This window comes from Rhinopithecus bieti, unplaced genomic scaffold, assembly GCF_001698545.2.
Source record: "Rhinopithecus bieti isolate Rb0 unplaced genomic scaffold, ASM169854v2 scaffold_13400, whole genome shotgun sequence".
Lineage (NCBI taxonomy): Eukaryota > Metazoa > Chordata > Mammalia > Primates > Cercopithecidae > Rhinopithecus > Rhinopithecus bieti.
In genome coordinates this window covers 2,605,686-2,632,787 of record NW_016807991.1, presented here as the reverse complement: position 1 = coordinate 2,632,787, position 27,102 = coordinate 2,605,686, and the positions used below count along the sequence as shown (strand labels likewise).

Sequence of the window (27,102 nt, the reverse complement as noted above, 5' to 3'; positions counted from 1 at the left end):
CTATATCCAGCTGGCAAAGAGGAGGGAAATGATAGAAGAAGCACACGTGCTTTTGATGCCTTGGCTCAGAGGGGCTGCACAGCTTTTCTGCTCACATTCTACTGGTAGGAATTTGTCACGTGGATACACCCAGTTGCAAAGGCAGCTGGGAAATGTAGTCTCTGTTGTTAGTGACAATGCTGTGCTATGACAATGCTGTGCTATGCATGGAGATTTTGGTAGCCAGCTAACCATCTCTGCCACACGTCCCAAATCAAGCCATTTAGGTCACAAGACCGGGAGAGAGAGCAAACTCATTTTGAGTTTTTGTTTTTGAGACAGGGTCTCACTCTGTCACCCAGGCAGGAGTGCAGTGGCATGATGATAGTGCACTGTGGCCTTGGCTTTCTGGGCTCAAGGAATCCTCCCACCTCACCGTCCCAAGTGGCTGGGACCACAGGTGTGTACCACCATGTCCAGCTAATTTTTTTGTATTTTTTGTAGAGATGGGGTTTCACTATGCTGCCCAGGCTGGTCTGAAATTTCTGGATTCAAGGAATCTGCCCACCTTGGCCTCCCAGAGTGCTGATATTACAGGTGTGAGCCACTGCGCCTGGCCTTTTTTTTTTTTTTTTTTTTTTTTTTTGAGACAGGGTCTTGCTCTGTGTCCAAGCTGGAGTACATTGGTGCAATCATAGTGCACGGTAGCCTCAACTTCCTGGACTCAAGCAATCCTTCCACCTCAGCCTCCCAAGAGCTGGGACTACAGGTGCATGCCACCAGGACCAGCTAATTTATTTTTATATTTTGTAGAGACAGGGTCTCCCTATGTTGCCCAGGTTGGTCTCAAACTCCAAGGCTCAAGCTATCTACCCGCCTTGGCATCCCAAAATGCTGGGATTACACGCATGAGCCACCGCGCCTGGCCATTCTGGGTCTTTAATTAGGGAGTCCTGCCTGAGTAACTTGCTAGAAAGGATTTTGCTTTTGCCAAGGATTGAAAGATCCAACAGCATCAGAACTGGGCAGAAATACAAGGGCAAATTAACAGAGAAGAAAACTGATAAGAAACCTGGATAATGATAATAAGAAGCTGTGCGATTCCCCTGCAATTGGTTTATCTGTACATAGTTCGTGCCCAAACTTCCCAGCCTGGGCATAGAAGCTTGGGCCTCTGGCAGAAGCTGTGCGAACAAAGACGTGGATGGTTCTTTGTGGAAGAAAGGGGCACAGCCAGAGTGCGGGGTGAGGCTGCAACTTCAAGGCTGTGGGAGAAATCAGAAGGCCTCCTTTGCCTCCTCCCCTGGGATCAACATCCATGCCCTGGAACCTTCACTGTGCAGGCACCTGTATTAGGTATTATTTCTGCATAACAAATTGCCACAAATTTAGCAGTCATTTATTTGCTCACGGTTCTGTAGGTTAGACATCTGGGGCAGTCTTCACTGGGTCTCTGCTTAGGATGTCAGGAAGCCAAAATCAAGGTGTTGGTCAGCCTGGGCCCTCATCCAGAGGCTCTAGGGAGGCGTCGACTTCCAGGTTCACTTAAGTTGTTGACAGAACCCACTTCCTTGTGGTTGCAGGACTGAGGTTCCTGTTTTCTTGCTGGCCGTTGGCTGGGGGTATCTCTGAGCTCCTAGGGACTTTCACAAGTCCTTTCCATGTAATGCTTCCTGCATCTTTAAAGCCAGTAAACGTGCATCCAATTCTTCTTGTGCTTAGAATCTCTCTGACTTCCCTTCTGCTATTGGAGAAACTCTCTGCTTTTAATAAGCTCGTGGGATTAGATCCAGCCCACTCAGATAACTGACCTACTTGGAGATCAACTGATTGATAATGTTAATTACACTGCAGATCCCTTCTGCCATATAATATAATATCATCAAGGGAGTAACACACCCAGGCACAGAGATCATGAAGCCGTCTAAGAATTCTGATTCCCACAGTGCCTGAAGCTGTGGGTCTGGGACCCAGAACGGCCTACATTGAAGCTAAAAAGACTTTTGCTTTCTGGCCAAAGAGTTGCCCCACTTGGTTGCACACAACTGTGGTGGGGTGATCGCTGGGCCTGGTCCCAGCTCTTCCCATACACACAGGAGATCTAGAGACAGAGAGGAAATGGCCCCTCCCCCTGCAAGCTCCTTTCTCTTGTCAAAAGACAAAATTACAAAAATGTAAAGATCTTACTTGGCTTTTTTTTTTTTTTTTTTTTTTTTTTTGAGGCGGAGTCTCGCTCTGTCGCCCGGGCTGGAGTGCAGTGGCCGGATCTCAGCTCACTGCAAGCTCCGCCTCCCGGGTTTACGCCATTCTCCTGCCTCAGCCTCCCGAGTAGCTGGGACTACAGGCACCCGCCACCTCGCCCGGCTAGTTTTTTTTTGTATTTTAGTAGAGACGGGGTTTCACCGTGTTCGCCAGGATGGTCTCGATCTCCTGACCTCGTGATCCGCCCGTCTCGGCCTCCCAAAGTGCTGGGATTACAGGCTTGAGCCACCGCGCCCGGCCCTTAATTGGCTTTTACTTGGATTCTAGAATTGGGCAACACCTCACCTTATACAATAGAATGAGTATTCGGATTGAGCTGAGCAGTAGAGGTTGGCTTTGAAAGCAGAAACAGAACAAACATCAGATTTCAAAGTTATTTTCCTTGTAAGATTAAAGCAGAGGGGACTTCCTTACCACGCCAGCTAAAACTGGCCCGTTTGGGGATCTGGTTATTATCCCTCCCTCTCCTGATCACTTGGAATGTCGGATAAACAACGTAGTGTCAACTGGGCGACGCGGAACTTCAGCATGAGTGACTCCATTTCGGTTTGGTCTGCTGGGCCTCGTGCAGGGGCTCAGCCCAAGCCAGTGGCTTTCTGTACATTTCATTGAACACCCTCAGAGCCTCATGGAGACTGCACATCCTGACGAGAGGCTCAAGACTGTGCGGAGCACTCTGAACCCAAAACAAATACAGCCTGGTGGCCAGGGTGGCGGCTCATGCCTGGAATCCCAGTACTTTGGGAGCCCAGGAGTTCGAGGCCAGCCTGGGCAACATAGTGAGACCCGCAGCTGCTACCAAAATTTAAAAACTAACCAGGTGTGGTGGCGTGTGCCTGGAGTCCCAGCTATTCAGGAGGCTGAGGTGGGAGGTTGAGGCTGCAGTGAACTGTGGTCGTGTCACTGCACTCCGTCCAGCCTGGGTGACAAAGTGAGACCCTAGCTCAAAAAATAATAAAAATAAGAAAAAGAAAGAAAGGAAGAGAAGGAAAGAAAGGAAAGGAAAGAAGAAAAGAAGGAGGGAAGAGAGAAAGGAAGGAAGGAAAGAGAGAAAGGAAAGAAAGAAAGAGGAAGGAAGGAAGAAAGAAGGAAAAAGAAAAATAGAAAGAGAGAGCGAAAGAAAGGGAGAAGGAAAGAAGGAGAAAAAAGAGAGAAAGAAAGGAAGAGAGAAAGAAAGAGAGAAAGAAAGGAAGAGAGAAAGAAAGGAAGAGAGAAAGAAAGAGAGAAAGAAAGGAAGAGAGAAAGAAAGAAGAAAGAAAAGAAAAAAGAAAGGGAAGAAGGGAAGGAAAAAGAAAAAGAAGGGAAGGAAGGAAAGAAGGAAGGAAGGAAGAGAGACAGAAAGGGAGGAAGGAGGTAAGGAAGCGGGAGGGAGAGAGAAAGAGAAAGGAAGGAAGGCAGGCAGCCTGCCTGGTCCCACTACCAGGGATCTCACCCACTAATGGCCCCAACCTGCCTCCCTGATACTCCCCAACTCTCAAACTCTGGTCTCATGCCTGAAGAGAACCTCAGAGTTTTCTAATCTCCCACCTGCTTGCCTCCCCACTCCCCCTACACCCCCTCTTAGGGAAGGGCAGGCCTGGGCACAGTGACTTCAGGACTTGGCTCTTTCTGGGCATTCCCTGGCCCACCTCCTGACCACCCAGATGGTGTTCAACCCAGAGAGGCAGCTCCTGGCCTGTGCCCTGCAGATAGCCTGATATTGGGCAGGGTAGGGCAGGGGAAAGAGGAGGGGGAGGACCCTGCTCACGGGGCATCCCACAACCATTTCTCAACCCGGCCGCTTGCCTGGCTGTGGGCACCCAGATTCCTTGAGAGTCTGCCCTTAACACACTTCCAGGGCTTTGCTTAACATGCATCTAGCTCCCTTCAATGCTATTATTTGTAGCAAGGCCATGTGGGAGCCTCCTCTCCCCTCACCCAGACCCCTCTCCCCTACAGTTACACAAGAATGTAGGGCACCTGCAGCAAAAACCACCAAAAGCGTTTTCTTAGCTGCAGGGCCTTGCCCTGGGGCCTCACTGAACAGAACAACCCTTTGAGCAGCTACCTTATTCCGGCTCACGAGCTGATGTCTGAGACTCAACCTTGGACTTCCCCTTCCTTGTCAAGTTTCAGGTCCTGGAAGATTGGAAAAGGGGCCTCCTCTCTGCAGTTAAACAACTTAATTCGAAACTCCCATGCAAAGTCATCTGCCTGGTCTTATGGCCCTTCCTTCCCTCTGGGATAGCAAGAGGCATGGCGGGATTGTCTGCAGAACGAGGGGTGTGGGTGGTCAGAGATCCCGGGGAGCCAAGATTCCGTGGGGCCCGGAAACTGCAGTGGCAGCTGGACAGGACAGGATTTAGCACAGCAAGGGCAGTGAGACTGGTGTGGCTGGATATGTCTGCCCTTTCAAAACCAAAAGGAAGGTATCCGATTGACCAGAGGAGATAAGCCTGGAGGAGAGAGGCTGGGAACTGCTGCTGGAACCTCAGAGAGGTAACAGAGGCTTCTGAACCAGGCTCCCTCTCCTCCCAGTAAGGACCATAAGCCACTGTAGATTCTAGGATGAAACCAAGAGTACCTTTTGCCAAATTCGAGTTGTTACCAACCAAGCAGCTCTGTCAGGGAAGCATTTTGTCTTGCAACTCCTTTGTTTCTGCATTTTTTCATCCTGTCTCTTCTAAACCTCTGGTTTCTAAACCACTAAGACGCTCCTTTCTCCCAGGGACTCCATCTTCAAACCCCTACTGTTGACCGGGTGCGGTGCCTCACGCCTGTAATCCCAGCACTTTGGGAGGCCGAGGCGGGTGGATCACGAGGTCGGGCGTTTGAAACCAGCCTGGTCAACATAGTGAAACCCCATCTCTACTAAAAATACAAAAAAATCAGCCGGGGTGGTGGCAGGTGCCTGTAATTCCAGCTACTTGGGAGGCTGAGGCAGTAGAATCGCTTGAACCTGGGAAGAGGAGGTTGCAGTGAGCCGAGATCGCACCATTGCACTCCAGCCCAGCTGACAGTGCGAGATTCCGTTTCAAAGAAAAACAAAACAAAACAGAAAAACCCTACTGTTTTCGTCTCTCCTTCTGCTCCTGCCCAGCCCATGCTGCATTCCCTTCTCTTTAGCTTTCAGGGCCCAAGCCTTCTGCTAGACCCCTTTCTGGAGCAAAGAAGGACAAGAGGAGGCTGAGGACCTGAAGCTGAGACGCCTGCAGGCTGGATGCGGAGACCCTTGTGTTACCATCTCCCGCAGCAGCAGCATAGTCAGAAGGGCCACCTACTGAGGTGGGAGCAGCGAGGGGCCACCTCCCCTCCCTGACTCATGCTCCTCCTGTGTGATATTTTGTGGTTGGTGGGATGGTCCCGGGCTCTGGGACTGAAGTCTTTATTGGGTTGTGACCACACCCCTTGTGGATGGCCTGGGGATTTTCAGCCCAAAGCCGCCAAGCCCTTGGAAAAATCAACAGCCACACCTGTTTCTCACAGATAGTCTTTTTTTCTTTGTAGGTGTGGCTCTTCCATCTTGAGGTCACAGAGGAACTGAGGCACAGGGAGAGTGACCCGGATGCCGCAGGGATCACCAGCCAGCCCGCTCACACGGCAGCCACTTTTCAGGAGTGATTTCTTTGGCTTCTTCCATAGGCCCAAGAAACCACTCGCACTCACCTGACCAGCCGGAACCCAGGGGAGCCGGCCTTAATCCTGGCCTCCCTGGGGCTCAAAAGAATCTGGATCACAATAGGTAGGGTTAGATTACTTGGGCCAGCGCCTCACTTCACAGATGTAGAAACTGGGGCTTAGGGAGGGGCCTAGGGCCATGAGGCCAGTCCAGGACATGGTGGCACAGGCAGCCTGGACACCTGGACCCCAGGTCCACAGGACCTCCCAGTCACTGTTGTTTCCTTGGGGTACCGTTTTTCTTTCTTTCCTTTTTTTTTTTTTTTTTTTTGAGATGGAGTCTCGCTCTGTCGCCCAGGCTGGAGTGCAGTGGCCGGATCTCAGCTCACCGCAAGCTCCACCTCCGGGGGTTTACGCCATTTTCCTGCCTCAGCCTCCGGAGTAGCTGAGACTACAGGCGCCCGCCACCACACCCGGCTAATTTTTTTTTTTTGCATTTTAGTAGAGACGGGGGTTTCACCATGTTAGCCAGGATGGTCTTGATCTCCTGACCTCGTGATCCACCCGTCTCGGCCTCCCAAAGTGCTGGGATTATAGGCATGAGCCACCGCGCCCAGCCAGGGTACCGTTTTTCTTCCACCACAAATGCCTTTCACTGTGTAGCCCTACAATATGGTCAAGGGAGTAACTCTGGGGACAGGGATGGAGTCCATGGAGCCGGCTTAGAATTCTGCCTTCCCTAGTGCCTGAGGCTCCTGACCCTCCCCACCTGGTTGGATCCCCAGGCAGCTCCTGGGAGGAAGTGCCCTCCCCCTCTATTGACTTCCCCGCCTCTCAGTGAGACCTGACAGCTGTCCCCAATATATTAATTATAACAATGTAACACCGTGGGGTGCACACTCTCTTGACTCTCACCCTTCCGAACTCCAGGTCCCTCCTGGCCAAGCTGACCCAGACCCACAAGTCTCTCAGCCGGTAGTTCCAGGCTCCAACCAAGGACCTGTGATTCTTGCAGGACGCCAGAGAAGTGGGTGGCCAAGAGAAAGAACCCAGCGGTGTTGTTCTCGTTACGCCTCCTCAGCCGAGACCCCTCCCTCTCTTCTGGCCTTCCTCTCTGGTTTCCTCACTGACGTCATAAAAATTTGTATTCATTCATTTAATAAATACTTATTGAGAACATGCTTAAAGTACTGGGGTAATTAAGAGTGGGAGACGGGGGAAAATGAGTCAGCTGTGAACTTTGCCTGCAGAAGACTGAGCGTATAAATGCTCAGAACCAGCAGATTCCTGTCCAGGTTCCGAAACTTACTAGTTCTGTGGCCTTAGCTACGTCAGCTCACTTTTCTGATTCCCAGTTTACTTGTCTGAAAAACTAGGATGGTACTCACAGACTGTTGGTGAGAGACTGACTCCACAAATGGCCAGTGGCCAGACCAGACATAAAAATAGATCTCTGACCCACAGTCTGCAACAACCGGCCCAGGAAGCCCTGCCATCCTCTACAACAGCCGGCCCAAGAAGCCCTGCCATCCTCTACAACCGCCGGCCCAGGAAGCAGCCTGCTATCTGCTGGCTACAAGTCATACTTGCGGAAGTCAGGCCACCAGCCCTAATGACTGGTCCAAGAAGTCAACCAATTGACTCCACTTGGCCAGGACTTGATTTGTAATTGACAGTTTCCCTAATTCTCATCCCCACTTTCAATTTGTCCCCATTTCCAAGAAAAAGTCAAATATGGGCTGGAGGCAGGGGCTCACACCTATGATCCCAGCACTTTGGGAAGCTAATGCGGGTAGATCTCTTGAGCCCAAGAATTTGAGACCAGCCTGGGCAACACAGTGAGACCCCATCTCTACAAAAAAATATAAAAATCAGTCAGGCGTGATGATACACACCTGTAGTCCCAGCTACCTGGGAGGCTGAAGTGGGAGGATTGCTTAAGCCCATGAAGTCGAGGCTGCAGTGAGCCCAGATGGCACCACTGTACCCCAGCCTGAGCAACAGAGTGAGACATTGTCACACACAAAAAAGTAAAGCCAAATATGCCCCTCTAACCAATCCCATAGGATGCCCTGTCATCTTCTAGTGAGCTGCTTCCAGTTTCCTAGGCCCACAGCTTCCATCAGGGTAAACCTGAAGCTGCCCTTTCCTTTCCCCCTCCCCTCCCCTCCCCACCTTTCCCCTCCCCTTCCCTCTCCTTCCCTTTCCCTCCTTCCTTCCTTCTTTCCTTCTTTCTTTTTTTCTTTCTCTCTCTTTCTTTCTTTTTTCTTTCCTTTCTTCTCTCTCTCTTTTTTCTTTCTTCTCCTTTTTTTTTTTTTCAGGGTCTCATTCTCACCCAGGCTGGAGTTCAGAGGCACAATCACAGCTCAGTGCATCCTTGAACTCCCGGCTCAGGTGATCCTCCCACCTCAAGCCTCCCAAGTAGGTAGGACTACAAGTGCATGCCACCACACTCGGCTAATTTTGTATTTTTTGTAGGGATGGGTTTTTGCCATGTTGCCCAGGCTAGTTTTGAACTCTTAGGCTCAAGTGAGCCCCTGCCTCGGCCTCCCGAAGTGCTGGGATAACAGGTGGGAGCCCCCATGCCTGGCTGAGTTACACAAAAACAAACAAAAAAACCTTACCTTCCTTTTGTTCCCAAACAGACAGCTGTCATTTCACATGCTTACTTTATCTTATGTAAAACACAGATTTATTAAGCACACCTCTTTTCATGTGTAAAATGTGGATTCACTGAGTACTAATCAAAGCCTCACAAGAATATAACCACTTCCCTCATTGCCTGCTCGCCCTCCCTTCTCCTTTCTTCCTTCCCCTCCTGCCTGCTCGCCCTCCTTTTTTCCTTTCTTCCTTCCCGTCCGGCCTGCTCTTCCCTCTTTAAATTTATTTTATTTATTTATTTATTATTTTTGAGACAGAGTCTTGCTCTTGTCGCCCAGGCTGGAGTGCAGCAGCATGATCTCGGCTCACTGCAACCTCTGCCTACTGGGTTCAAGCGATTCTCCTGCCACAGCCTCCCAGGTAGCTGGGATTATAGGTACCCGCCACCACACCCAAGTAGTTTTTGTATTTTTATTAGAGACGGGGTTTCACCATGTTGGCCAGGCTGGTCTCCGACTTCAGGTGATCCTCCCGTTTCGGCCTCCCAAAGTGCTGGGATTGTAGGTGTGAGCCATCACGCCCGGTCCCCTCTTTAAATGTTGAAGTCCTCAAAACTCTTTGGAAAAAGCACAGGCCACAGATCCTACTGCAACGTGTGTTTCTCTTTCTCTGGTGCCTCCTCGACCTTGGCAAATAATCCTCTAAATCAATCGAGTTCTGTCGCAGACACTTTTTGGCTTACACCACCCGAAAGCTTCCCTACCTCGCCCGCCTTTGAGTCCCTCTCAAACACAGGTGGCGGTGGCTGCCCCTTGTTATACAACAAGCCCTGAATCCTGGCCTTTGCACCTTCTCCTTCATGTTCTCTGTTTATTTTTATGTCGGAGTAGAGGAGTGAGGGAGTGTGGAAGAGCTGGTGAGTCCAGAACTCCAGAAATGTGAGGTGGGAAGCCCGTGGGCAGGAGAGCGGCTGGAGCCTCCACATCACCGTGGGAGCTTCCTCCAGGCCACTGACCTGAGCTCTGGCGTGGACACTGGTTTGGGGCAGCCTCCTCACATGCAGCCATGCGAGCCCTGTAAGCACAGGCCCCTGCGCCCCTTGGCATCAGAAGTGGGGCAAAGGGAGTCCGGGCACGGTGGCTCATGCTTGTAATTCTAGCACTTTGAGAGGCCGAGATGGGCAGATCACTTGAGGTCAGGAGTTCGAGACCAGTCTGGCCAACATGGCAAAACCCTGTCTCTATTAAAAACAGAAAAAATTAGCCAGGCGTGGTGGTGGGCACCTGTAGTCCCAGCTACACAGGAGGCTGAGGCAGGAGAATCACTTGAACCCAGGAGACGGAGTTTGCAGGGAGGCGAGATTGCACCACAGCACTCCAGCTTGTGCCATAGAGCGAGACTCAGTCTCAAATAAATAATAAATAAATAAATAGGCCGGGTGCAGTGGCTCACGCCTGTAATCCCAGCACTTTGGGAGGCCAAGGTGTGAGGATCACAAGAGGTCAGGAGTTCGAGATGAGCCTGGTCAACATGGTGAAACCCTGTCTCTACTAAAAATACAAAAATTAGTTGGGCGTGGTGGTGGGCACTGTAGTCCCAGCTACACGGGAGCCTGAGACAGGAGAACCGCTTGAACCCAGGAAGCAGAGGTTGTAATGAGCTGAGACTGTGCCATTGCACTCCAGCCTGAGAGACAGAACAAGACTCTGTCAAAAAAAAGAAAGAAAGAAAGAAAGGGGGCGGGGAGGGAGGGAGGAAAGGAAGGAGGGAGGGAGGGAGGAGGGAGGGGGGGGAAGGAAGAAGGAAGGAAGGAGGAAGAGAGGAAAGGAAGGAAGGAAGGAAGGGAAGGGAAGGGAAGGGAAAGAAAGAAAGAGAGAGAGAGAAAGAAAGAAAGAGAGAGGAAGGAAGGAAGGAAGGAGGAAGGAAGGAAGGCAAGAAAAAAGAAAGAAAGGAAGGAAGGAAGAAAGAAAGAAAGAAAGAAAGGGAGGGAGGGGAGGGAGGGGAAGGGGAGGAAGGAGGGAGGCGAGGGAGGGGAGGGAGGAAGGAAGGAAGGAAGGAAAGAAAGAAAGGAGGGCAAAGGGGGCCAAGCAAGAAGAACCTCAGAGGTGGGGCCAGGCCACCAGGCCAGCCAGGGCAGTGCCTCTCCATCCATCTCAACCACCCTTCCCTTCAGACCACCTCTGGGTACATGTTCAGAGCCCAGAGGGATACTTCTGAAAGCCTGGACCCAGGGCTAAGCCCCCATGGGCACAGGATGCTCATGGGGAGGGGGAACTGAAGCCCCTATTCTCAAATCTCCTAGGGGATTACGTCATGACCGAGTGGAACGCTGCTGCTTCTCTCTCCAAGCCTCTTGCACCATCCTCCTTCTCCCTAGAAGTGCTCCCGGGACCACAGAGGGTGTGAGTATTCCCTCCCTTTGCCCCCAGGTCTCCTCCAAACCCAGTGTACCCTGCAGAGTCCTCTGGCACCACTCCAGCTCCTCCCTGGCCTCCCTGTCTCTTACCTAGGCTAACCCTCTGGCCTCCTAAGGGGTCTCTGGCCTCCTGATGTATCAGTTCATCCTCCCTAATACCACCAGCAGGATCTTTCTAGAACATGCCCCTAAGAACCATCAGGAGCTCAGTGTGCTGTATGAAGACCTTCAGTGTCAGCACCAGCCCACCATTCCAACATTATCTTCCATCACCCCCTTTCTACCCACTAGGTCCCGGACACACCAAACTACTCACCGTTTTTATCTAACTCCCAGCATTAGAGTTAAGGGGTATGTGCTCCTGTGTGCTCAGACACACAAAAGACTGACTGACTTCACCTTGAACCTGCCTTCTAGACCCAGGCTCTGCTAACACTAGCATCTCCCTGTGCCTCGCACACATGGCTAGATGTACAGAAGCCAGAGAGCAACAGGCCGGTTCAAATCCTGCTTCTCTGACTAACTAGTGTTCTTTGGGCAAATTGCTTAAACTCTCTGGCCCTCAGTATGTCCACGTATAAAATGGACATGACAAGAATTCCTGCCTCGTAGGGTTATTGTGAGAATGGAATGAGACAGTGCATATAAGAAACTAGGCCTGGCCAGGCGCACTGGCTCACGGCTGTAATCCCAGCACTTTGGGAGGCCAAGGCGGGCGGATCACCTGAGATCAGGAGTTCGAGACCAGCCTGGCCAATGTGGTGAAACTCCGTCTCTACTAAAAATACAAATATTAGCTGGTCACGGTGGTGGGCACCCATAATTCCAGCTACTTAAGAGGCTGAGGCAGGAGAATCACTTGAACGCAGGAGGCGGAGGTTGCAGTGAGCCGAGATGGTGCCATTGCCCTCCAGCTTGGGTGACAAGAGTGAAACTCCATCTCAAAAAAAAAGAAAGAAAAAGAAAGAAAGAAAGAAAGAAAGAAAGAAAGAAAGAAAGAGAGAGAGAGAGAGAGAGAAAGAAAGAAAGGAAGAAACTGAGCCCGGGGGGTGGGTGTGGTGGCCTATGACTGTAATCTTGGCACTTTTTGGGGCAGAAGCCGAAGGATTGTTTGAGGCCAGGAGTTCAAGACTAGCCTGGGCAATATAGCGAGACCCCACCTCTAAATAAAGAAAAACAGACAAAAAACACAGAACCCAGTGCCTGGCACATGGAGACGCTCACAGGCTGTCTGTATTCTGTTAGGTGCCTCCAACAGCGAGCTCTGTTTCTCCTGCTTCTACTCTGAGCTAAGGCTTAGGTGCCTCACGGGGAACTGAAGTTTGGTAACATTTAACTAATTAATTAAATTATTGTTTAAAGACAGAGTCTCCCTCTGTCACCCAGACTGGAGTGCAGTGGTGAGATCTGGACTCACTGCAACTTCTGCCTCACAAGTTCAAGCGATTCTCCCATCTCAGCACCACGCCCCCAGTTCCCCGACCAGCATCTGGGATTACAGGCACCCGCCACCACGCCCAGCTAATTTTTGTATTTTTAGTAGAGATGGCGTTTCACCATGTTGACCTGGCTGGTCTTGAACTGCTGACCTCCAGTGATCCGCTTGCCTAGGCCTCCCAAAGTGCTGGGATTACAGGCATGAACCACCGGGCCTTCATGAAGTTGGGTAACAGAAGTGACCACAGATTTCATCTAGCTCAATTTGCATTTTGCAAGTCAGATAACTGAGACTCTGAGATTAGAAAGGACTCTCTCAAGATCACATGGTGAGTGGGTGTGGCGGAAGGGCCTGGAATCCTGGGCTTTTGTATGTGCTTTGCCTCAAATCACAGAGCAGCTTACGTGCCTTTATTAACTTACTTTTATTTTCCTCTGGAAATAGTATCAAGTCAAACAGTGTCCTTATAATTTGCAGGTACTAGGAGAGGGCCCTTTGGGAAAGGGTTGCATTAGCTGCCTCCCTGAGGGTTCATGACACAGAAAGTTCTAGAAAAGTGATGCCCCTGGTTAGGGGAATCAAAACAGGATCAGCTGGCATGGCTGGGTGGCAAGCGGACCCTGGGTTGCTTCCAGAGTGGGCTGCTGCTAACTGTAGCAAATCAAGTCTTTCTCTGCCGGCTGGAGGAGCTGCTACTCTGGTGTGCAGGTACCGAAGGCCTTAGCAGGTGTGGCTGGAATGCCACTGGGTCGGGAAAATGAGGTCTAGGACAAGCAGGAGACTCTCTTGGGTCTAACTGGGCTGATCCATTCACCTAGGAAGAAGAAGAAAGGAGGGGCCGTGGAGATAAGCCAGTAAGGCCAAGCCCTTTGTCCTGGCCCCTGGGGACAATCCTGGGACCGGAAAGCCAAGATCTCCAGAGATATCCTTCGGCCCTAGGTAAGGGTACAGACTCGCCTGTTAAAAAAACAAGCAAGCAAACCAAACATCTTCTTTGTGAACTGAACCTCCAGAGGTCCCAGGTACTTGGAGGAACTGGAATAAGGTGATTCACAGGTTTCCCTACTTAAAGTCAAAATACAGCCCTTAGCAACCAGTCCCGCCTAGTGGTTACCTACTGAATACATTGCTCTCCCTGAGGGCAGAGCCCTTGGAAATACTCTCCAAGGAGGATGTAGAAAAACCTGTCTACCCCTGTCTCCACTGGCCACACCAGAGCTGCTGTCCCAGAATGAAAGCGCAGCTCTGAGAGGGTGGTCACCTGGACTGGCCAGGGCTGTGCTCCTACGGTGCTCCCTGGTCAGGGGTCCCAGCCATTTCAATAGGTGGTAGGAGCTCTTCCAGCCAGCCCTGCCCCATCACCTTCCCCGTTAAGCTGTTTCCAGTCCTTTTTCACAATCCTTCTACATCCCTAGGAGACAGAGTCATTGGGCCCTTCTTTCAGGGATACAGAGCAACCTCCTCCCCCAACCCCACACGCAGGGCCTCAAAGTCCTCTCTGAGACCACAGCCTTCCTAGGCTGTGGTTAAAGCCACTTAAAGCCAACTCACATACCTGCCCCTTCCCTCCATTTAGATGGGTCCCCTCCTCCATCCTACCCGGCTCCCGTGGCACTGCCTGCCCACCCCTCCCTCTGAAGAGCAGTGTGGTAAGGCAGGGGCTGCGGTGCCAGGGCATTTTGGCATGCCTTTCCCTCCCTACCCCGCCCCGCCTGCTAAATATATATCTTGGAGGAGTCCAGGAAGGAGCCACCACAGATGTGATTAACTCTTTCACCTCCGGCACCGTGGAGAGAGGGCAGGCTGGAAGGAGCAGTGGGAAGTGGGGGTACCCAAGTCCAGACTAGAGGAGCCCCCCCCGCCCAGGATCAGCTGGGGGATGGGAGGACTCAGCCCCTCACACCAGGCTGGGAGGAAGGGGTCCTGGGATTCTGGGAGGGGGCTGGTCTGTGGGAAAGAGACCCCGAGTGCCCTTACTGTCCCCATCCACTCAGCCCACCCCCACTGTTCAGAAGGAGGAAACTGAGTCAGGAGAGCTCAAATCTCATGGCAATCGTCTGGTAAAGTCAGGCCCTGACCCACTTTCTCCAGAAAGAACTGAAAGAAGACCTCAACTCTCTTTTCAAGAGAAGGTGAGGGAGGCCAGGCAGGAAACACACCTTCCCCCAGGTGGGCCTCTTCCCAGGCCCCTGAAGTGAGGTGTGCAGGCCTCAGATGGAGGAGGTGGGTGACTCAAGGCAGGGCTCTGGGTTACCCCTCACCTTCCCCTCTTTCCCGAGTGGCAGCACCCAGCATGGCCCCTCACTGAGAGCTGCCTGTGCGCCCCCTGAAAGGCACCCCAGGGGTTCACCAGGCCCTGCTATCTAGGTTTGGGGGGTGGCGGGCTGGAGAGGGTTGGGGTCGGGGGGAAGCAGGGAGGGGAAAAGACTCTCCCACGTCTGCCTGGTGACAGAGGGAGGGTGTCAGCTCTAGGCCGTCTCCAGGAACAGCCCCCCAGGGTTCCCTGTCCACCACTGCTCACGACCCACCCCAGTCTTTGGCCATCTCCCTCTCCTCACCTTCCTGACCCTTTCTCTACCCTGTTGGGCGGGACTCCTGCCAAGGCCCAAACACTCTTGGAGGGCAGGATGCCTAAAGCTGCCGTGAACAGGAACCACTGACCTGGGTGGATCCAGGTGGAACTACTGGGTGGGGCTAGCCAGACCCCAGAGACTCTGACTGAAGCCCTGGGGCTCTGCAGCCTGGCAGGCCAAGCTCCTCAGAGTGGGGAGGGCAGGTGAGCAGAACCCGAGGCCAGCAGGAGGGGCTGGCGGGACCCTGCCGAGGAGAGTGGAGAGAGAAGGAGGATGAATGAGGAGAGGCCCTTCACACCACTGTGCACAGGAAACCACCAAAGTCATCTGAGAAAATTGCAGGGCCCTGTAGCCCCGGGGCTGGCCAACCCCAGCTTGGCAGACGTGGCTTTAGGGTGGAGGAGACTGACAGAGGGTACAAAGGCTTCCCACCCAACTAGTTGGTGCTGGCTGCTGGCTCGGGGCAGGCTGTTTCTTTGCAGTAACTCGGATCTTCCTTTGAACCTGGCTTAAAGGCCTGCCCTCCCACTCCCTGGCCTGATTGTCCAGCCAGTCCTGCAGCGCCCCCTGCTGTCTGAGCTGACAGGGACATGCAAAAAGGGAAGGTGGGCAGAAAACCAGCCAGGGAGCTCAGGCCACCCCACCAACAAGAAGGCCAGGGAGGAAAGATTTTTCAAGACGCCCCCATGCCAAGGGCTGTCCCTTGGTCCCTGCCAGCCAGCACCTCTGTAATCTGGCCAACCAAAGGGCTCAATGTTTTCTTCTTTTTTTGAGACGGTCTGGCTCTGTCGTTCAGGCTGGAGTGCAGTGGTGTGATCTCAGCTCGCTGCAGCCTCAAACTCCTGGGCTCAAGTGATCCTCCCACCTCAGCCTCCTGAGCGGCTGGGATTACAGGTGCCCACCACCATGCCCAGCTAATTTTTTTTTTTTTTTTTTTTTTTTTTTTTTGTATTTTTGGTGGAGACAGGGTTTTGCCACGTTGCCCAGGCTGGTCTCAAACACCTGGTCTCAAGTCATTCTCCTGCCTTGCCTCCAAAGTGCTAGGGTTATAGGCCTGAACCACTGTGCCCAGCTGGCTAAATGCTTAATTTGGAAAATATGGTCTTGCTCTCTGGGCCAGGGTGCTGAATGGATTCTGCATGATCCCTCTGGAAGCTTGTCTCCCTGTCCCCATCATGTCACCCACCCCACCATTGGTAAGCCATCTCCTAGGCCCAGGCATGGCGAGAGGAAGGGAGCCTTGTCGCCTTGTCAGAATCAAGGGACACTCACGTCTGTGGACTTGAGCTCCATGAAAGATCCCAGAGCAGAAGCGACAGATGTGGCTCCCTTTTATCCAGCCAGCATGCCTCCTCTTTCAGACTGAAAGAAAGAGGGGAAGGGGTAGAGGAGCAGAGCACTCATGGGGGCGGACTAAAGTGAGCATGGGAGTCAGAGAGATGGGCGGAGGCTGCGTGTGCAGTGGGGCCTGAGAGCATGCCCTGGAAGCAACCTGGGTGCGCTGATATCCGTTCCAGAGACAAAAAGAAACATGCTGCTAAGGCCAGGCATGGTGGCTCACGCCTGTAATCCCAGCACTTTGGGAGGCCGAGGTGGGCAGATCACCTGAGGTCAGGAGTTTGATACCAGCCTGGCCAACATGGTGAAATCTCGTCTCTACTAAAAATACAAAAATTAGCTGGGTGTGCTGGCACGCACCTGTAATCCCAGCTACTTGGGAGGCTGAGGCAGGACAATAGCTTGAACCCAGGAGGCGGAGGTTGCAGTGAGCCAAGATCGAGATCGCGCCACTGTACTCCAGCCTTGGTGACAGAGCAAGACTCCATCACATTAAAAAAAAAAAGAAGAAGAAGAAGAAAGAAAAAGAAAGAAACGTGCTGCTAAGGGGGAGTGTGCAGTGATAGCACTGCAAACCGGAGCAACTGGGAAACCCAACAGAGGGAAACAGCTGCTTGAGGTCTGAGCAATGAGGAACCCAGAAAAGGTGCCAGCAGCAGCACGACACCCCACCAGAGATCACATAAGAGTGGCTGAGGGAAAAGGGGGCCCGGAACCCAATTGTGATTAAGAAAATCAAGAAGGGCCAGTGCCGTGGCTCATGCCTGTAATCCCAGCACTTTGCGAGGCTGATGCAGGAGGATTGCTTGAGCTTACGAGTTGGAGACCAGCATGGATAACATAGGGAGACCTCGTCTCTACAAAAAAAAAAAACAAAAAAAAAAATTAGCCAGGCATGGTGGGTGATGCATGCCTGTGGTCCCAGCTACTTGCGAGGCTGAGGCCAGAGAATTGCTTGAGCCTGGGAGGTTGAGGCTGCAGTGAGCTGTGGTCGTGCCACTGCACTCTAGCCTGGGTGGCAGAGCGCGACCCTGTCTCAAAAAAGGAAAAGAGGCCTGTAATTTCAGCACTTTGGGAGGCCAAGGCAGACACATCACTTGAGCCTAGGAGTTCAGGAGCAGCCTGGGCAACATGGTGCAACCCCCATCCAGAAAGAAAGAAAGAGAGAGAGAGAGAGAAAGGAAGGGAGGGAGAGAGGGAGGGAGGGAGGGAGGAAGGAAGGAAGAGAATGAGAAAAGAAAGAAAAGAACCTTTTCTGAATGAAAATCTCAGTGTGGAAATTAACAGGCCCGCCTCCGGGTACCTGTTCAACAAGATTGAATCTTCAAAAACTTCAAGATCTTCCAGGAAGAAAGGAGAGATCATGTTTAAAGATACGAGACTGGCTTTGAGTCCTGTTACGCCAGCCAAGGGGAAGCGAAAGGTGGGGACGGTTCGTATACAGCCGAGAGAAAAGTGACTTTTATTAAAGCCTGGATCCACAGCCAAGGAACATTTGTCTTTAAAATACCCATAGTTTCCCCTGAACCAAATTCATATGTTGAAGACCTAATCCCCAGTACCTCAAAATGGGACTGCATTTGGAGATAGGGCCTTGAAAGAGGTGACGAAGTTCAAATGAGGCTGTTAGAATGCGCTCTCATCCAACCTGACTGGCGTCTTTATAGGAAAAGATTAGGACATGCAGGAACACTGGAGGTGTGCACGGAGGGAAGGCCATGTGGGGACACAGGGAGAAGAAGGTGGCCTTCTGCAGGGCAAGGAGAGAGGCCTCAGCTCTAGAGGTCCTAGAGACCGAAGCTGCTAACACCTTCTTCTTTTTCTTTTTAGACAAGTTCACCCTTTACTCTGTTGCCCAGGTTGGGGTGCAGTGGCGTGGTCTTGGCTCACTGCAGCCTCGACCTCCTAGGCTTAGGTGATCCTCCACTACATCCAGCTATTTTTGTATTTTTTGTAGAGACAGGGTCTTGCTATGCTGTTTAGCCTGGTATTGAACTCCTGGGCTCAAGTGATCCCCCTGCCTCAACCTTCAGAATTGCTGAGATTATAGGTGTGAGCCACTACATTTGGTCGATACATTGTTTTGAACTTCCAGCCTCCAGAACTGTAAGAAAACACATTTCTGGCCAGGCACGGTGGCTCATGCCTGTAATCCCAGCACTTTGGGAGGCTGAGGCAGGTGAATCACTTGAGGTCAGGAGTTCGAGACCAGCCTGGCCAACATGCGAAAGCCTGTCTCTACTAAAAATACAAAAATTAACCAGGCGTGGCAATGTGTGCCTGTAGTCCTCGCTACTTGGGAAACTGAGGCAGCAGGATCACTTGAACAAGGGAGGTGGAGGTTGCAGTGAGCCGAGATTGTGCCACTGCACTCCAGCCTGGGCGACAGAGCGAGACTCCATCCCAAAAACAAACAAACGAAAACACGGATGTTGTTTAAGCCACCCAGTCTGTGGTATTTTGTTATGGCAACCCTTGAAAACTAATAGAGTCCAGGAAACAATTTGTCAACCAACTTCCAAACAGCAAAAATCATATATAGGCTCGGGAAGAAATGAAAGACACGTGAGAAATAACCATCCTCAGATATTAACAAAGGATGATTGATAGTAAGATCAACCAGCACATCAAACGTGTGGAGGGAATTGTTAGGAAAGAAGCTCAGACTCTCAAAAAGGATTTTCTTTAGCTAAGATATTTCAGCAGATGGGTGGGTAGGGTATGGAGGGAGAAGGGAAGAAGGATAAACTGAAACCATTTAAGTCTTTTTCTCCTCTAGAAGCCAGTTGAGAGATTGGCAGATTTAATAATACTTTTCATTTACATTTCAGTGACATGCTTACCAAGGCGATTATCACTTCATTTTATTAAAGGTTACATGAATGCTAAAAAGAATGTTACCGTGTGTGTGTGTGTGTGTGTGTGTGTGTGGTGTTTTGAGTTGAAGTTTCACTCTTGTTGCCCAGATTGGAGTTCCATGGTGTTTCCATGGTGCAATCTTGGCTCACTGCAACCTCCGTCTCCTGGATTCAAGTGATTCTCCTGCCTCAGCCTCCGAGTACTTGGGATTACAGGTGCCCACCACCACGCCCAGTTAGTTTTTGGACTTTTCAGTAGAGATGGGGTTTCACTATGTTGGCCAGGCTAGTCTCGAATTCCTGACCTCGAGTGATCCGCCCACCTCTGCCTCCCAAAGTGCTGAGATTACAGGCGTGAGCCACTGCACCTGATCACCTAATGCATTTTATTAGGAAAATGTGATACTGATTCTCACATCGGATAAGCCCAGCACTAGAAGTTCTAAGCAATGCAAAAGATCCCTGAGAGTGATCTGCCTCTAATCTTCTACATTTGAGAGCACCTGCAAGGTGTGGGGTGGAACAGCAATGGACCAGGAACCAGGAGACTTGGGTTTGAGTCTCAGCGTTGCTCTTGAGCAGCTCTGGGCTAGGGGCATACCATTTAATCTCTCTATGCCTCAGTTTCCTAAGTTTGTAAAACAGTCACAATACTCCGGATGCAGGGGTGTTTGAAAACACGGATATTGCCCCAGCCTGTTGGTATAAGTGAAGTTATAGGAATATTAACACTGGGGTTACGGTGGCTCAATGCAAAATTGTCTCGACCAGCCTGGCCAACGTGGTGGAACCCCGTCTCTACTAAAAATACAAAAATTAGCTGGATGTGGTGGTGTGCGCCTGTAATCCCAGCTACTCGGGAGGCTGAGGCAGGGGAATCACTTGAACCCAGGAGGCGGAGGTTGCAGTGAGCTGAGATCGCGCCACTGCACTCCAGCCTGAGCGACTGGGTGACAGAGTGAGACTCCATGTCAACAAAACAAAACAAAACAAAACAAAACAAAACAAAACAAAACAAAACTGTGTCTTGAAAGAGCTTCCCTAACAGTTTCTGGAAGTTCCTGGTTTCACTGGTGCTCAGAGACAGGTGAGCTAATCTTGCAGCTGGCCTCCTGGAAGACAGCCCCCCAAGACAGCTGAGGAAGGCATCCTGTCTCTGGCCTAGACCCAGCTGCTGTTGCCATCCATGGAGACACAGATGCTCTTCTCTGATACTGGGCTCTCTCCTGCAGGGTCCCTGTAGGATGTTCTATCTAGTTCTTCATCCATGGAACTTTGTGCTTTCTTCTCGTGCCCGCTTCTGTAGGGCAGGCTCAGGCTGGGCTGGGGCCGACATTGTCCCCTGCCTGGGGACACATCTGTGTGTGCACACGGAGGTGCGGGCAGGGGGGTCCTCCATCCTCAACAACTGCTCAGCGTCAGTGTAGACCATCCTGGAGCAGAAATGTTGGGCTTACAGGCCCTCAATCCTTTCTCTGAACTCGGCACCACATGTGTCTTGGAATTCAGAATACGTCAGAGCAGAGGAAGGTGCTGTGTGGATCTAGTGGTGTGTGTTTGATCACAATCTGTGGGGTGTGGACAGCAGTGCATGATCACTCCACTAGCAGTCCCGGGTGGGGCTTGCAGGATTCACAATCACAGGACAACATCAGGACCAGAAATCACGTCAGTTCAGGTCACATTATGCACTAAATGTGTTTGTGGCAAATTTTGGAAACATGTTTTGGCTTTTTGGAGTTGAGAATCATGGCTAACACATTGGAGACCCACATTATCCTCTTTCTGGGTTAGCTGAACCTCCCTGTCTGGACATCCCTGCTCTGGGGAGAAGCAGAGAGGCAAAGTGGAAAGCCAAGCATCGATTATGCATTGACTGTGTGCTGGGAGCACAAACAGCTCTTTCACTGATGTCATCCCACTAAGAGGGTGGGGGCAGGTCTGAACCTCCCATTCAGGACAAAGGTCAGCTCAGCCTGACCAGGAAGCAGAAAGTGGTACTGGCTGAGCGCTAATGTGTTTACCCACAGCCTGAGCAGGTGGGAGTTCCATCTGCTAATGTCTCCCAGCTACCTCTCTGGGATGGTGGTGCTGAGGAGAGAGGGGCCCTGGAGAGGTGCCCTGGAGAGGCTGGAGGTGCTGAGCAGAGCTCCTCATGGCTCTGATCGGCTCTGCCAACTCCCCCTTCCCATTGGTGGAGGAAAAGACCTTTCCCCAAGGGGCGTGGGCTCGGGGCGCTCAGCAGAATCTCAGGGTCATCTCTGGCTAGGTCCTCCTTTCCTATTCTCCTAGTACCCTGGGTTAAGAGACCATTTTCTTTCTCCTCATTGGCAACAACAAAAACTACAGCCCCAGTGCTGGTTCTGGGCCCATGAACCTGTTCTGGCTTAGGGCAGGGAGTAATGTGGAATCGAACCAGGGTGTTGGAGACCTATGGGGCTGTGTCTCCTGTGGCTGGACAGACATGGGCCTGGGCTCCTCACATCTGATTTAAGATCACCCCTTTCTGGCTGGCCCTGCGGGCTTTTGTCCCCCAAGCAGTCCCCTCCCACTGTTCAGCTCAACCTCTTTGATTCCCCCAGCCTAAGAAATGCTTTAAGTCCTGAAGATATCTTCCTTTTCAAACTCTTGGCATTGCCACTGGGAGCTGGAGAGGTGATCCATTCAGGGAATGAGAGGCAGGCACCAGGAAACGGGGGTGGGCTGGAGACAATTCACATCCATCCATCCATCCATCCATCCATCCATCCATCCATCCATCCTTCTGTCCATTTTTCCATCCATTCAACCAACATTTATCTGCATTCATGATGAGCCAGGTAAAATGCCCCCCTCAAAGGAATGCCCACAGCACTGATGTTATTAGCCTGTTCCTGGCAGTGCCCTTTCATCTTCCCAGGAAATAGGGATTGCTGGTGAAGCAAATGTGAGAGTTGGTTAAGTTGTCCTCCTCTCTACCTGGGAGCCACACCCAAACGAGGAGCCTCACCCCCACCCAAGGAAAGCAAGTTGTTGATAAACATTTTTTGAGCACAACCTCAAAGGCCCCAGTACATATGGCCATGAGCCACCCTGAGCTCCCCAGCTGGGCCCCTTTCTCTACACTTCTGCCCCTTTGGGGAGTCCCAGAGGCTCCATCACAGGCTTTGCCGCCTTGCCCTCTGGCTGTGATGCCAAAGTGCAGGGCAGGTAGGCATCGTGGATGACCTGTCGGACAGTGACCCGGAAAGTCTTGCTGACAAAGCAGTAGAGGCCAAAGTTGACTGCCGTGTTGAGCATGGCCACCATATTGGCCACATCCAAGGCCAGGTGGACCCTCCAGTCACGGTGGACAGGGGCCACATACATGTGGTAGAGCATGACAAAGACCCGGGGTGCCCACAGGAGAGTGAACAGTGTGGTGATGCCCAAGAGGATGGCTGTGCTCTTGCCCACCCGGGGCTGCAGCCCACTCTGGCCCCTCCTCCGCAGATGGTGAATGATGGCCGAGTTGGTGACCAGGAACACACCACAAGGGATGAAATAGACAGTGAGAAAGTGAGCCCACTTGAGGACCTCGTCCAGCGTGCTGGGTGAGTCAGCGTCTCTCCACACGTCCAGCCACCAGTAGAAGGGGATGCCGGTCAACAGGGCAGCACTCAGGATAGCAGCAATGGCCCGGCGGGTCCGGCCTGGGGACGAGGTGGCCCGATGGTGCAGGGGGTGGCACAGGGCAGTGTAGCGGTCAACCGTGAGCAGGATGGCGATCCAGACTGAGGCGTGGTTGGCAGCAAACTCCAGGATGTTGGCCACGCGCACCACAACCTGGGGCACCTGGCGGGCCAGCAAGGCTCCCTGCAGGAGGAAGCCCGCGAACACGATGACCACCTGGATGATGATATCCGAGGCCGTGAGTGCCAGAAGGTAGTAGTAGGAGGGCTTCCTGGTCCTGGTGGCAAGGCGGCCCAGGGCCACTGCGGTCAGGAGGCTGACTGGTCGCAGCCGAGGTCAGGGAGGGGAGAGGCAGAGGCATCAGAAGAGAGCTCAGACTCTGTTTTCCAAGGTGTCGCCATCGCCCCTCCCCATCTGTGTGTGCAGAGGCTGTGCTGGCTTCTGTTTTTTCTCCTTCTAGATTCTTCTGAAACTCCACTTTGCCCAGAAGGCAACCCAGGCCAGCTCTGCCCTGTCCATCCACTGCAGGCCACTGGCTGTACCCTAGTTATACACAGGTAAGTGCACATGGCAGGGTGTCCTCAGAAGCCACCTGTCCTGGCCGGGCATGGTGGCTCACGCCTGTAATCCTAGCACTTTGGGAGGCCAAGGTGAGCAGATCACCTGAGGTCAGGAGTTTGAGACCAGCCTGACCAACATGGAGAAACCTCATCTCTATTAAAAATTAGCCAGGCATGGTGGTGCATGCCTATGATCCCAGCTACTTGGGAGGCTGAGGCAGGAGAACCACTTGAACCTGGGAAGCAGAGGCTGCAGTGAGCTGAGATCACACCACTGCACTCCAGCCTGGGTGACAGAGCGAGACTCCATCTCAAAATAAATAAATAAACAAACAAACAAACAAACAAATAAATAAATAAATAAAAGAGAAGCCACCTGTCCTATGGCATTGTCCTTCAAGTCCTTTTTAGGTTTTCTATGTCCTCCAGAATGGAGGCGTCCCTGGCCACAGGCATGGGTTTAGCTATCAGACTTGGGGAAAGCTCCAGGACTGAGACCACCCATTCTTCCCATATCCGTGCACCTACCTCTGCCCCCAGCTCTGCTCTCTGAAGGCATGGGCAGCACAGGGAGCTTGGTACTCAGCTCAGCCAGTTCCTATGTGAATTTTGTTATCCTAAGAGGGTGTTCACTGCTGGGGAAAACTTGGGTTTAGCTGTGAGCACCCCCAATCCTAGCCCCTTACTTTTATTCCCCTCCAGTGACCCAGAACACCCTGACAATGGCAAGGAAAGACCAGGGGTCTATGATCCAGGGCCTCAGGGGTCAACACAGAGGACTGGCACCCATTGAAGAAGGATCCCCGTTTCTGGCCAAGCCCAAGTCCCCAGACCCCAGCTCCCCACTCACCAGGCAGCCCCAGGCCCAGCAGGACACTGTAGTAGATGACAGGGATGACGCCAGCTACACACGGGGACCTCTCTGGGATCTCTGGCCAGTGGCTTTCAAACTCCTGGCTCAGCCCGCTGCCGTTGGGTGTGGGCAGCAGGGTCACTCGTGGCTGGCCAGCTAGAAGGGGCGGACGGGCAGAGTCAGAGCCTCTGGTCTATTTCTAACCTGGCTGGGCAGCAGCCCCGCCCTGACCTGGGGTCTTTCTAGTCACCCTGCTCTGTGCAGACCCTCTAGTCAGACCCAGCTGAGTGCACTGTCTGTTGCTGTGAGAATTCTTGCCAAGACCACCCTCACCCCCACCCCACCCTACTCCCTCAGTGGCCCGGCTGCCCCACTAATGGGAAGTCCGTGGCAGCCATAGACACCACTGCTCCCCATGGGTCCTCACCCTGCCTAGCAGGGGCTCGGAAACAGGATCACGGGGGCACTTGTGGAGATGCAGGCTCCTGGGCCTCCTCTGGGCGGGCTGAGCCAGAGGGTCTGAAGCGGGGCTGCAGCAGCCATGCTTGTCATCAGCATCTGGGCGATTCTGACCCAGGTGATGCCGGCCACACACAGGGACCTCTCTGGGAGGCCCACAGTGGAGGCCCCAGGGCTGCACAGCTCCACTCAACAGCTGTCCCCCTCTAAGGAGAGGCTGTTGCTAGGGCCCCTCTTTTCTAAGCTAAAGAGACCCTCTTCAGAGGTGAGCACCACTAAAGCTGGAAGGGCCCAGGTCCACAGAGGGGGAAACTGAGTCCACAGGGGTAAGGTGGCTGGTCTAGGATGAGCACCGTCCACTCTGGCCCCTGTTCCCCTGAAACCACACTGCATGTCTCTTTCAGGTAGAACTCCAGCTTTTCGTTTCCTGCTGCAGCCCAGGGGCTCACTGCTCACTCACTCTCAGCTTCGGCCCCTACTCCACCCTCTAGGTCCCTAACCTGCCTCCTGTTCCCTCCTGCCTTTCCACCTGATTGCCCCCAGCACACCCTACTTCAAGATGCCTTACCTGTCTCTCGTCCCTCAAGCCCCATGCTCTGGGGAGCTGAGTCCTGGGTCACCTGTGGCTTTTCCTGAGGGTCCCCGCAGTCCCCTGTCAGCATCGCCAGCTGCACCTCTCACCCCTTGGCTCTCCAAGTGGTTGCCCCAGGATCCTTCCTGAGACACTGAGCCTATTAGTGCAGCGGGGTGGGGCGGGGGAAGGAGGAGGAAGGAATCGGTGGGCGGAGGCACCAGGGAAAGAGCGAGGGTAGATGCTGGTGGAGCAAACCAGGGGCCTCTAAGGCGCGCAGGCAGGAGAAGGGGTTGGGCTGGGCAGGGGCTGCAGCTTCAGGAGAGACGAGCTGAGGGTGGCGTGAGGTTCACAGGTCTGTCTATGCCTGGGGGAGCAGGAAGTGAGGAGAAGAGGCAGGATGGCAGGATGGGGGTTCTGGGGGGCTGCCTCCTGCCCCAGGGCACTCTGGGAGCTGGCCTGGGTTCAGCTGGGGTCACATCCTGAGGCTGAGGACTTTGGGGACAGGCAGAAGGACTCAGGGTGCTGACTCTGAGCATCCAGACTGGGAGGGAAGAGAGAAGAGCACCTCTGCGAGGAGTTGGGGGACTCGTGCCAGGTAGGAGGGTTGAGGCTGCCACAGACAGGGCTATGATCCCAGGAGGCCCAGGGGACCAGGTGTACAGGGTCAGTCCTGCAGTGACCATGGTGGGGGAGGTGGAGGCTGCCCCCAGGGGCAGGGTGGCAGGCAGTCATGCACAGGGTGGGGCATCCCCTGGGAGCAGCCAGACCAGGCTGCCTGCAGCCGGTGCTGGGAAACCACAGTCCTGCAAGCTGTTGTTTTCCTGGCCCTAGTGAAATGGATCATCCCTCAAGAATATCAAGAATATCAAGAATATCCCTGGCAAATAAACACCAGCCGGTGCCGGTGAGCACTCAGAAGAGACCAGAATCTGCAGCTCTGGCTCCCCTGCCCTAGAGGAAGAGTGACTGGAGCAGCCCACAAGCAGGCACCTGGTACATAGATGCCCCATAGACGGCCTTGGGAGGAGAGCTCAGGCCCCCCTGGAATCACCTCCCATGGCCTGTCCTCTGGGAATGCAGCAGAAAATATGGCAGGAAATATAGGGAGCTTCCCAGCTCTGGGAGTTAGATCTCACATCCGAGCCTGGAATCCCCTGCCCCAACACCCCCTCGGATACTCACAGCAGAGGCTCTGCTGTCCCCTGGTGGCCACATCCTGACCCTGCAAGCCTGAAAGTCCCATGGTTTGGCCAGGCACCCTGGGTGGCACAGTGAGACTGGTGAGGGAGCTGCCTGCTCAGGAAATGTCCTCTGGTGGAGTGCTGGGACCCCAGCCCCAGAAAGTGCAAGTAGCACAGATGACACCCCAGGCCACCACCTCCTTGCAGCTAGGGTGAGAGAAGGCAGGACCTCTCTTCAAGGAGCTGCCATGGGTGAGGGGCAAGGAGGGTCCCCGTCAACATTTACCGAGTGCCTACCCTGTCCCTACACCTTTTAAAATTTTATTTTATGTATAGATATATAGAGAGTTTGGGGTCTCGCTGTGTTGCCGCGGCTGGTCTGGAACTCCCGGCTTCAAGTGGTCCTTCTGCCTTGGCCTCTCAAAGAGCTGGGATTACAGGTGTGGGTCACCATGTCAAGCCCACTTTGTTTTTTTGAGGGATGTACACTTGATTGGAAACTTTAAATATTCTTCAGACAGAACACAATGGTTTCAACCAAGGCTCTCACACAGGCTACACACAAAACTAGAGCTCCCTGGATTCAGAGAGAGGAGAGGGAGAGATGGAGGAGGGGACTAAGTTTGCTAAAATTATGCCCCGTGCACGTCCTTCCAGCAACTTAGAATCCCACCCCATAGAAGGTCTGTTCTGGGAGACGGCTGGGTTCACCTGGCAGAAACTGCTGGAGTCCTTGGATCGTCCTTTTTTTTTTTTTTTTTT

The 27,102-nt window shown here is 52.8% G+C and overlaps 2 protein-coding genes across 16 annotated transcripts in view; one reads left to right on the top strand and one right to left on the bottom strand.

Moving 5' to 3' along the window:
- BTBD17 (BTB domain containing 17) overlaps positions 1 to 27,102 on the top strand; it is an 81,582-nt gene that overhangs the window by 42,315 nt on the left and 12,165 nt on the right. For 6 of the 15 annotated variants that reach the window (XM_017884828.1, XM_017884830.1, XM_017884841.1 and 3 more), the window contains 8 exons: positions 5,347 to 5,505; positions 5,728 to 5,962; positions 6,769 to 7,503; positions 10,742 to 10,841; positions 13,112 to 13,232; positions 22,534 to 22,634; positions 23,242 to 23,270; positions 25,991 to 26,152. The gene's annotated coding sequence lies outside the window, so the exon portion shown is untranslated. Of the gene's footprint in view, positions 1 to 5,346; positions 5,506 to 5,727; positions 5,963 to 6,768; positions 7,504 to 7,822; positions 7,844 to 10,741; positions 10,842 to 12,536; positions 12,622 to 13,111; positions 13,233 to 22,533; positions 22,635 to 22,946; positions 23,271 to 25,719; positions 25,755 to 25,990; positions 26,153 to 27,102 lie in introns of those variants that run through there. The other 9 variants (XM_017884832.1, XM_017884831.1, XM_017884846.1 and 6 more) reach the window with 7 other exon arrangements.
- Positions 22,162 to 27,102, bottom strand: part of GPR142 (G protein-coupled receptor 142) — a 5,553-nt gene continuing 612 nt past the window's right edge. Inside the window, 5 exon segments of the mRNA XM_017884855.1 lie at positions 22,162 to 23,033; positions 24,124 to 24,282; positions 25,206 to 25,289; positions 25,292 to 25,316; positions 27,052 to 27,072. Of these exon segments, the coding sequence (XP_017740344.1) occupies positions 22,162 to 23,033; positions 24,124 to 24,282; positions 25,206 to 25,289; positions 25,292 to 25,316; positions 27,052 to 27,072 (1,161 nt within the window).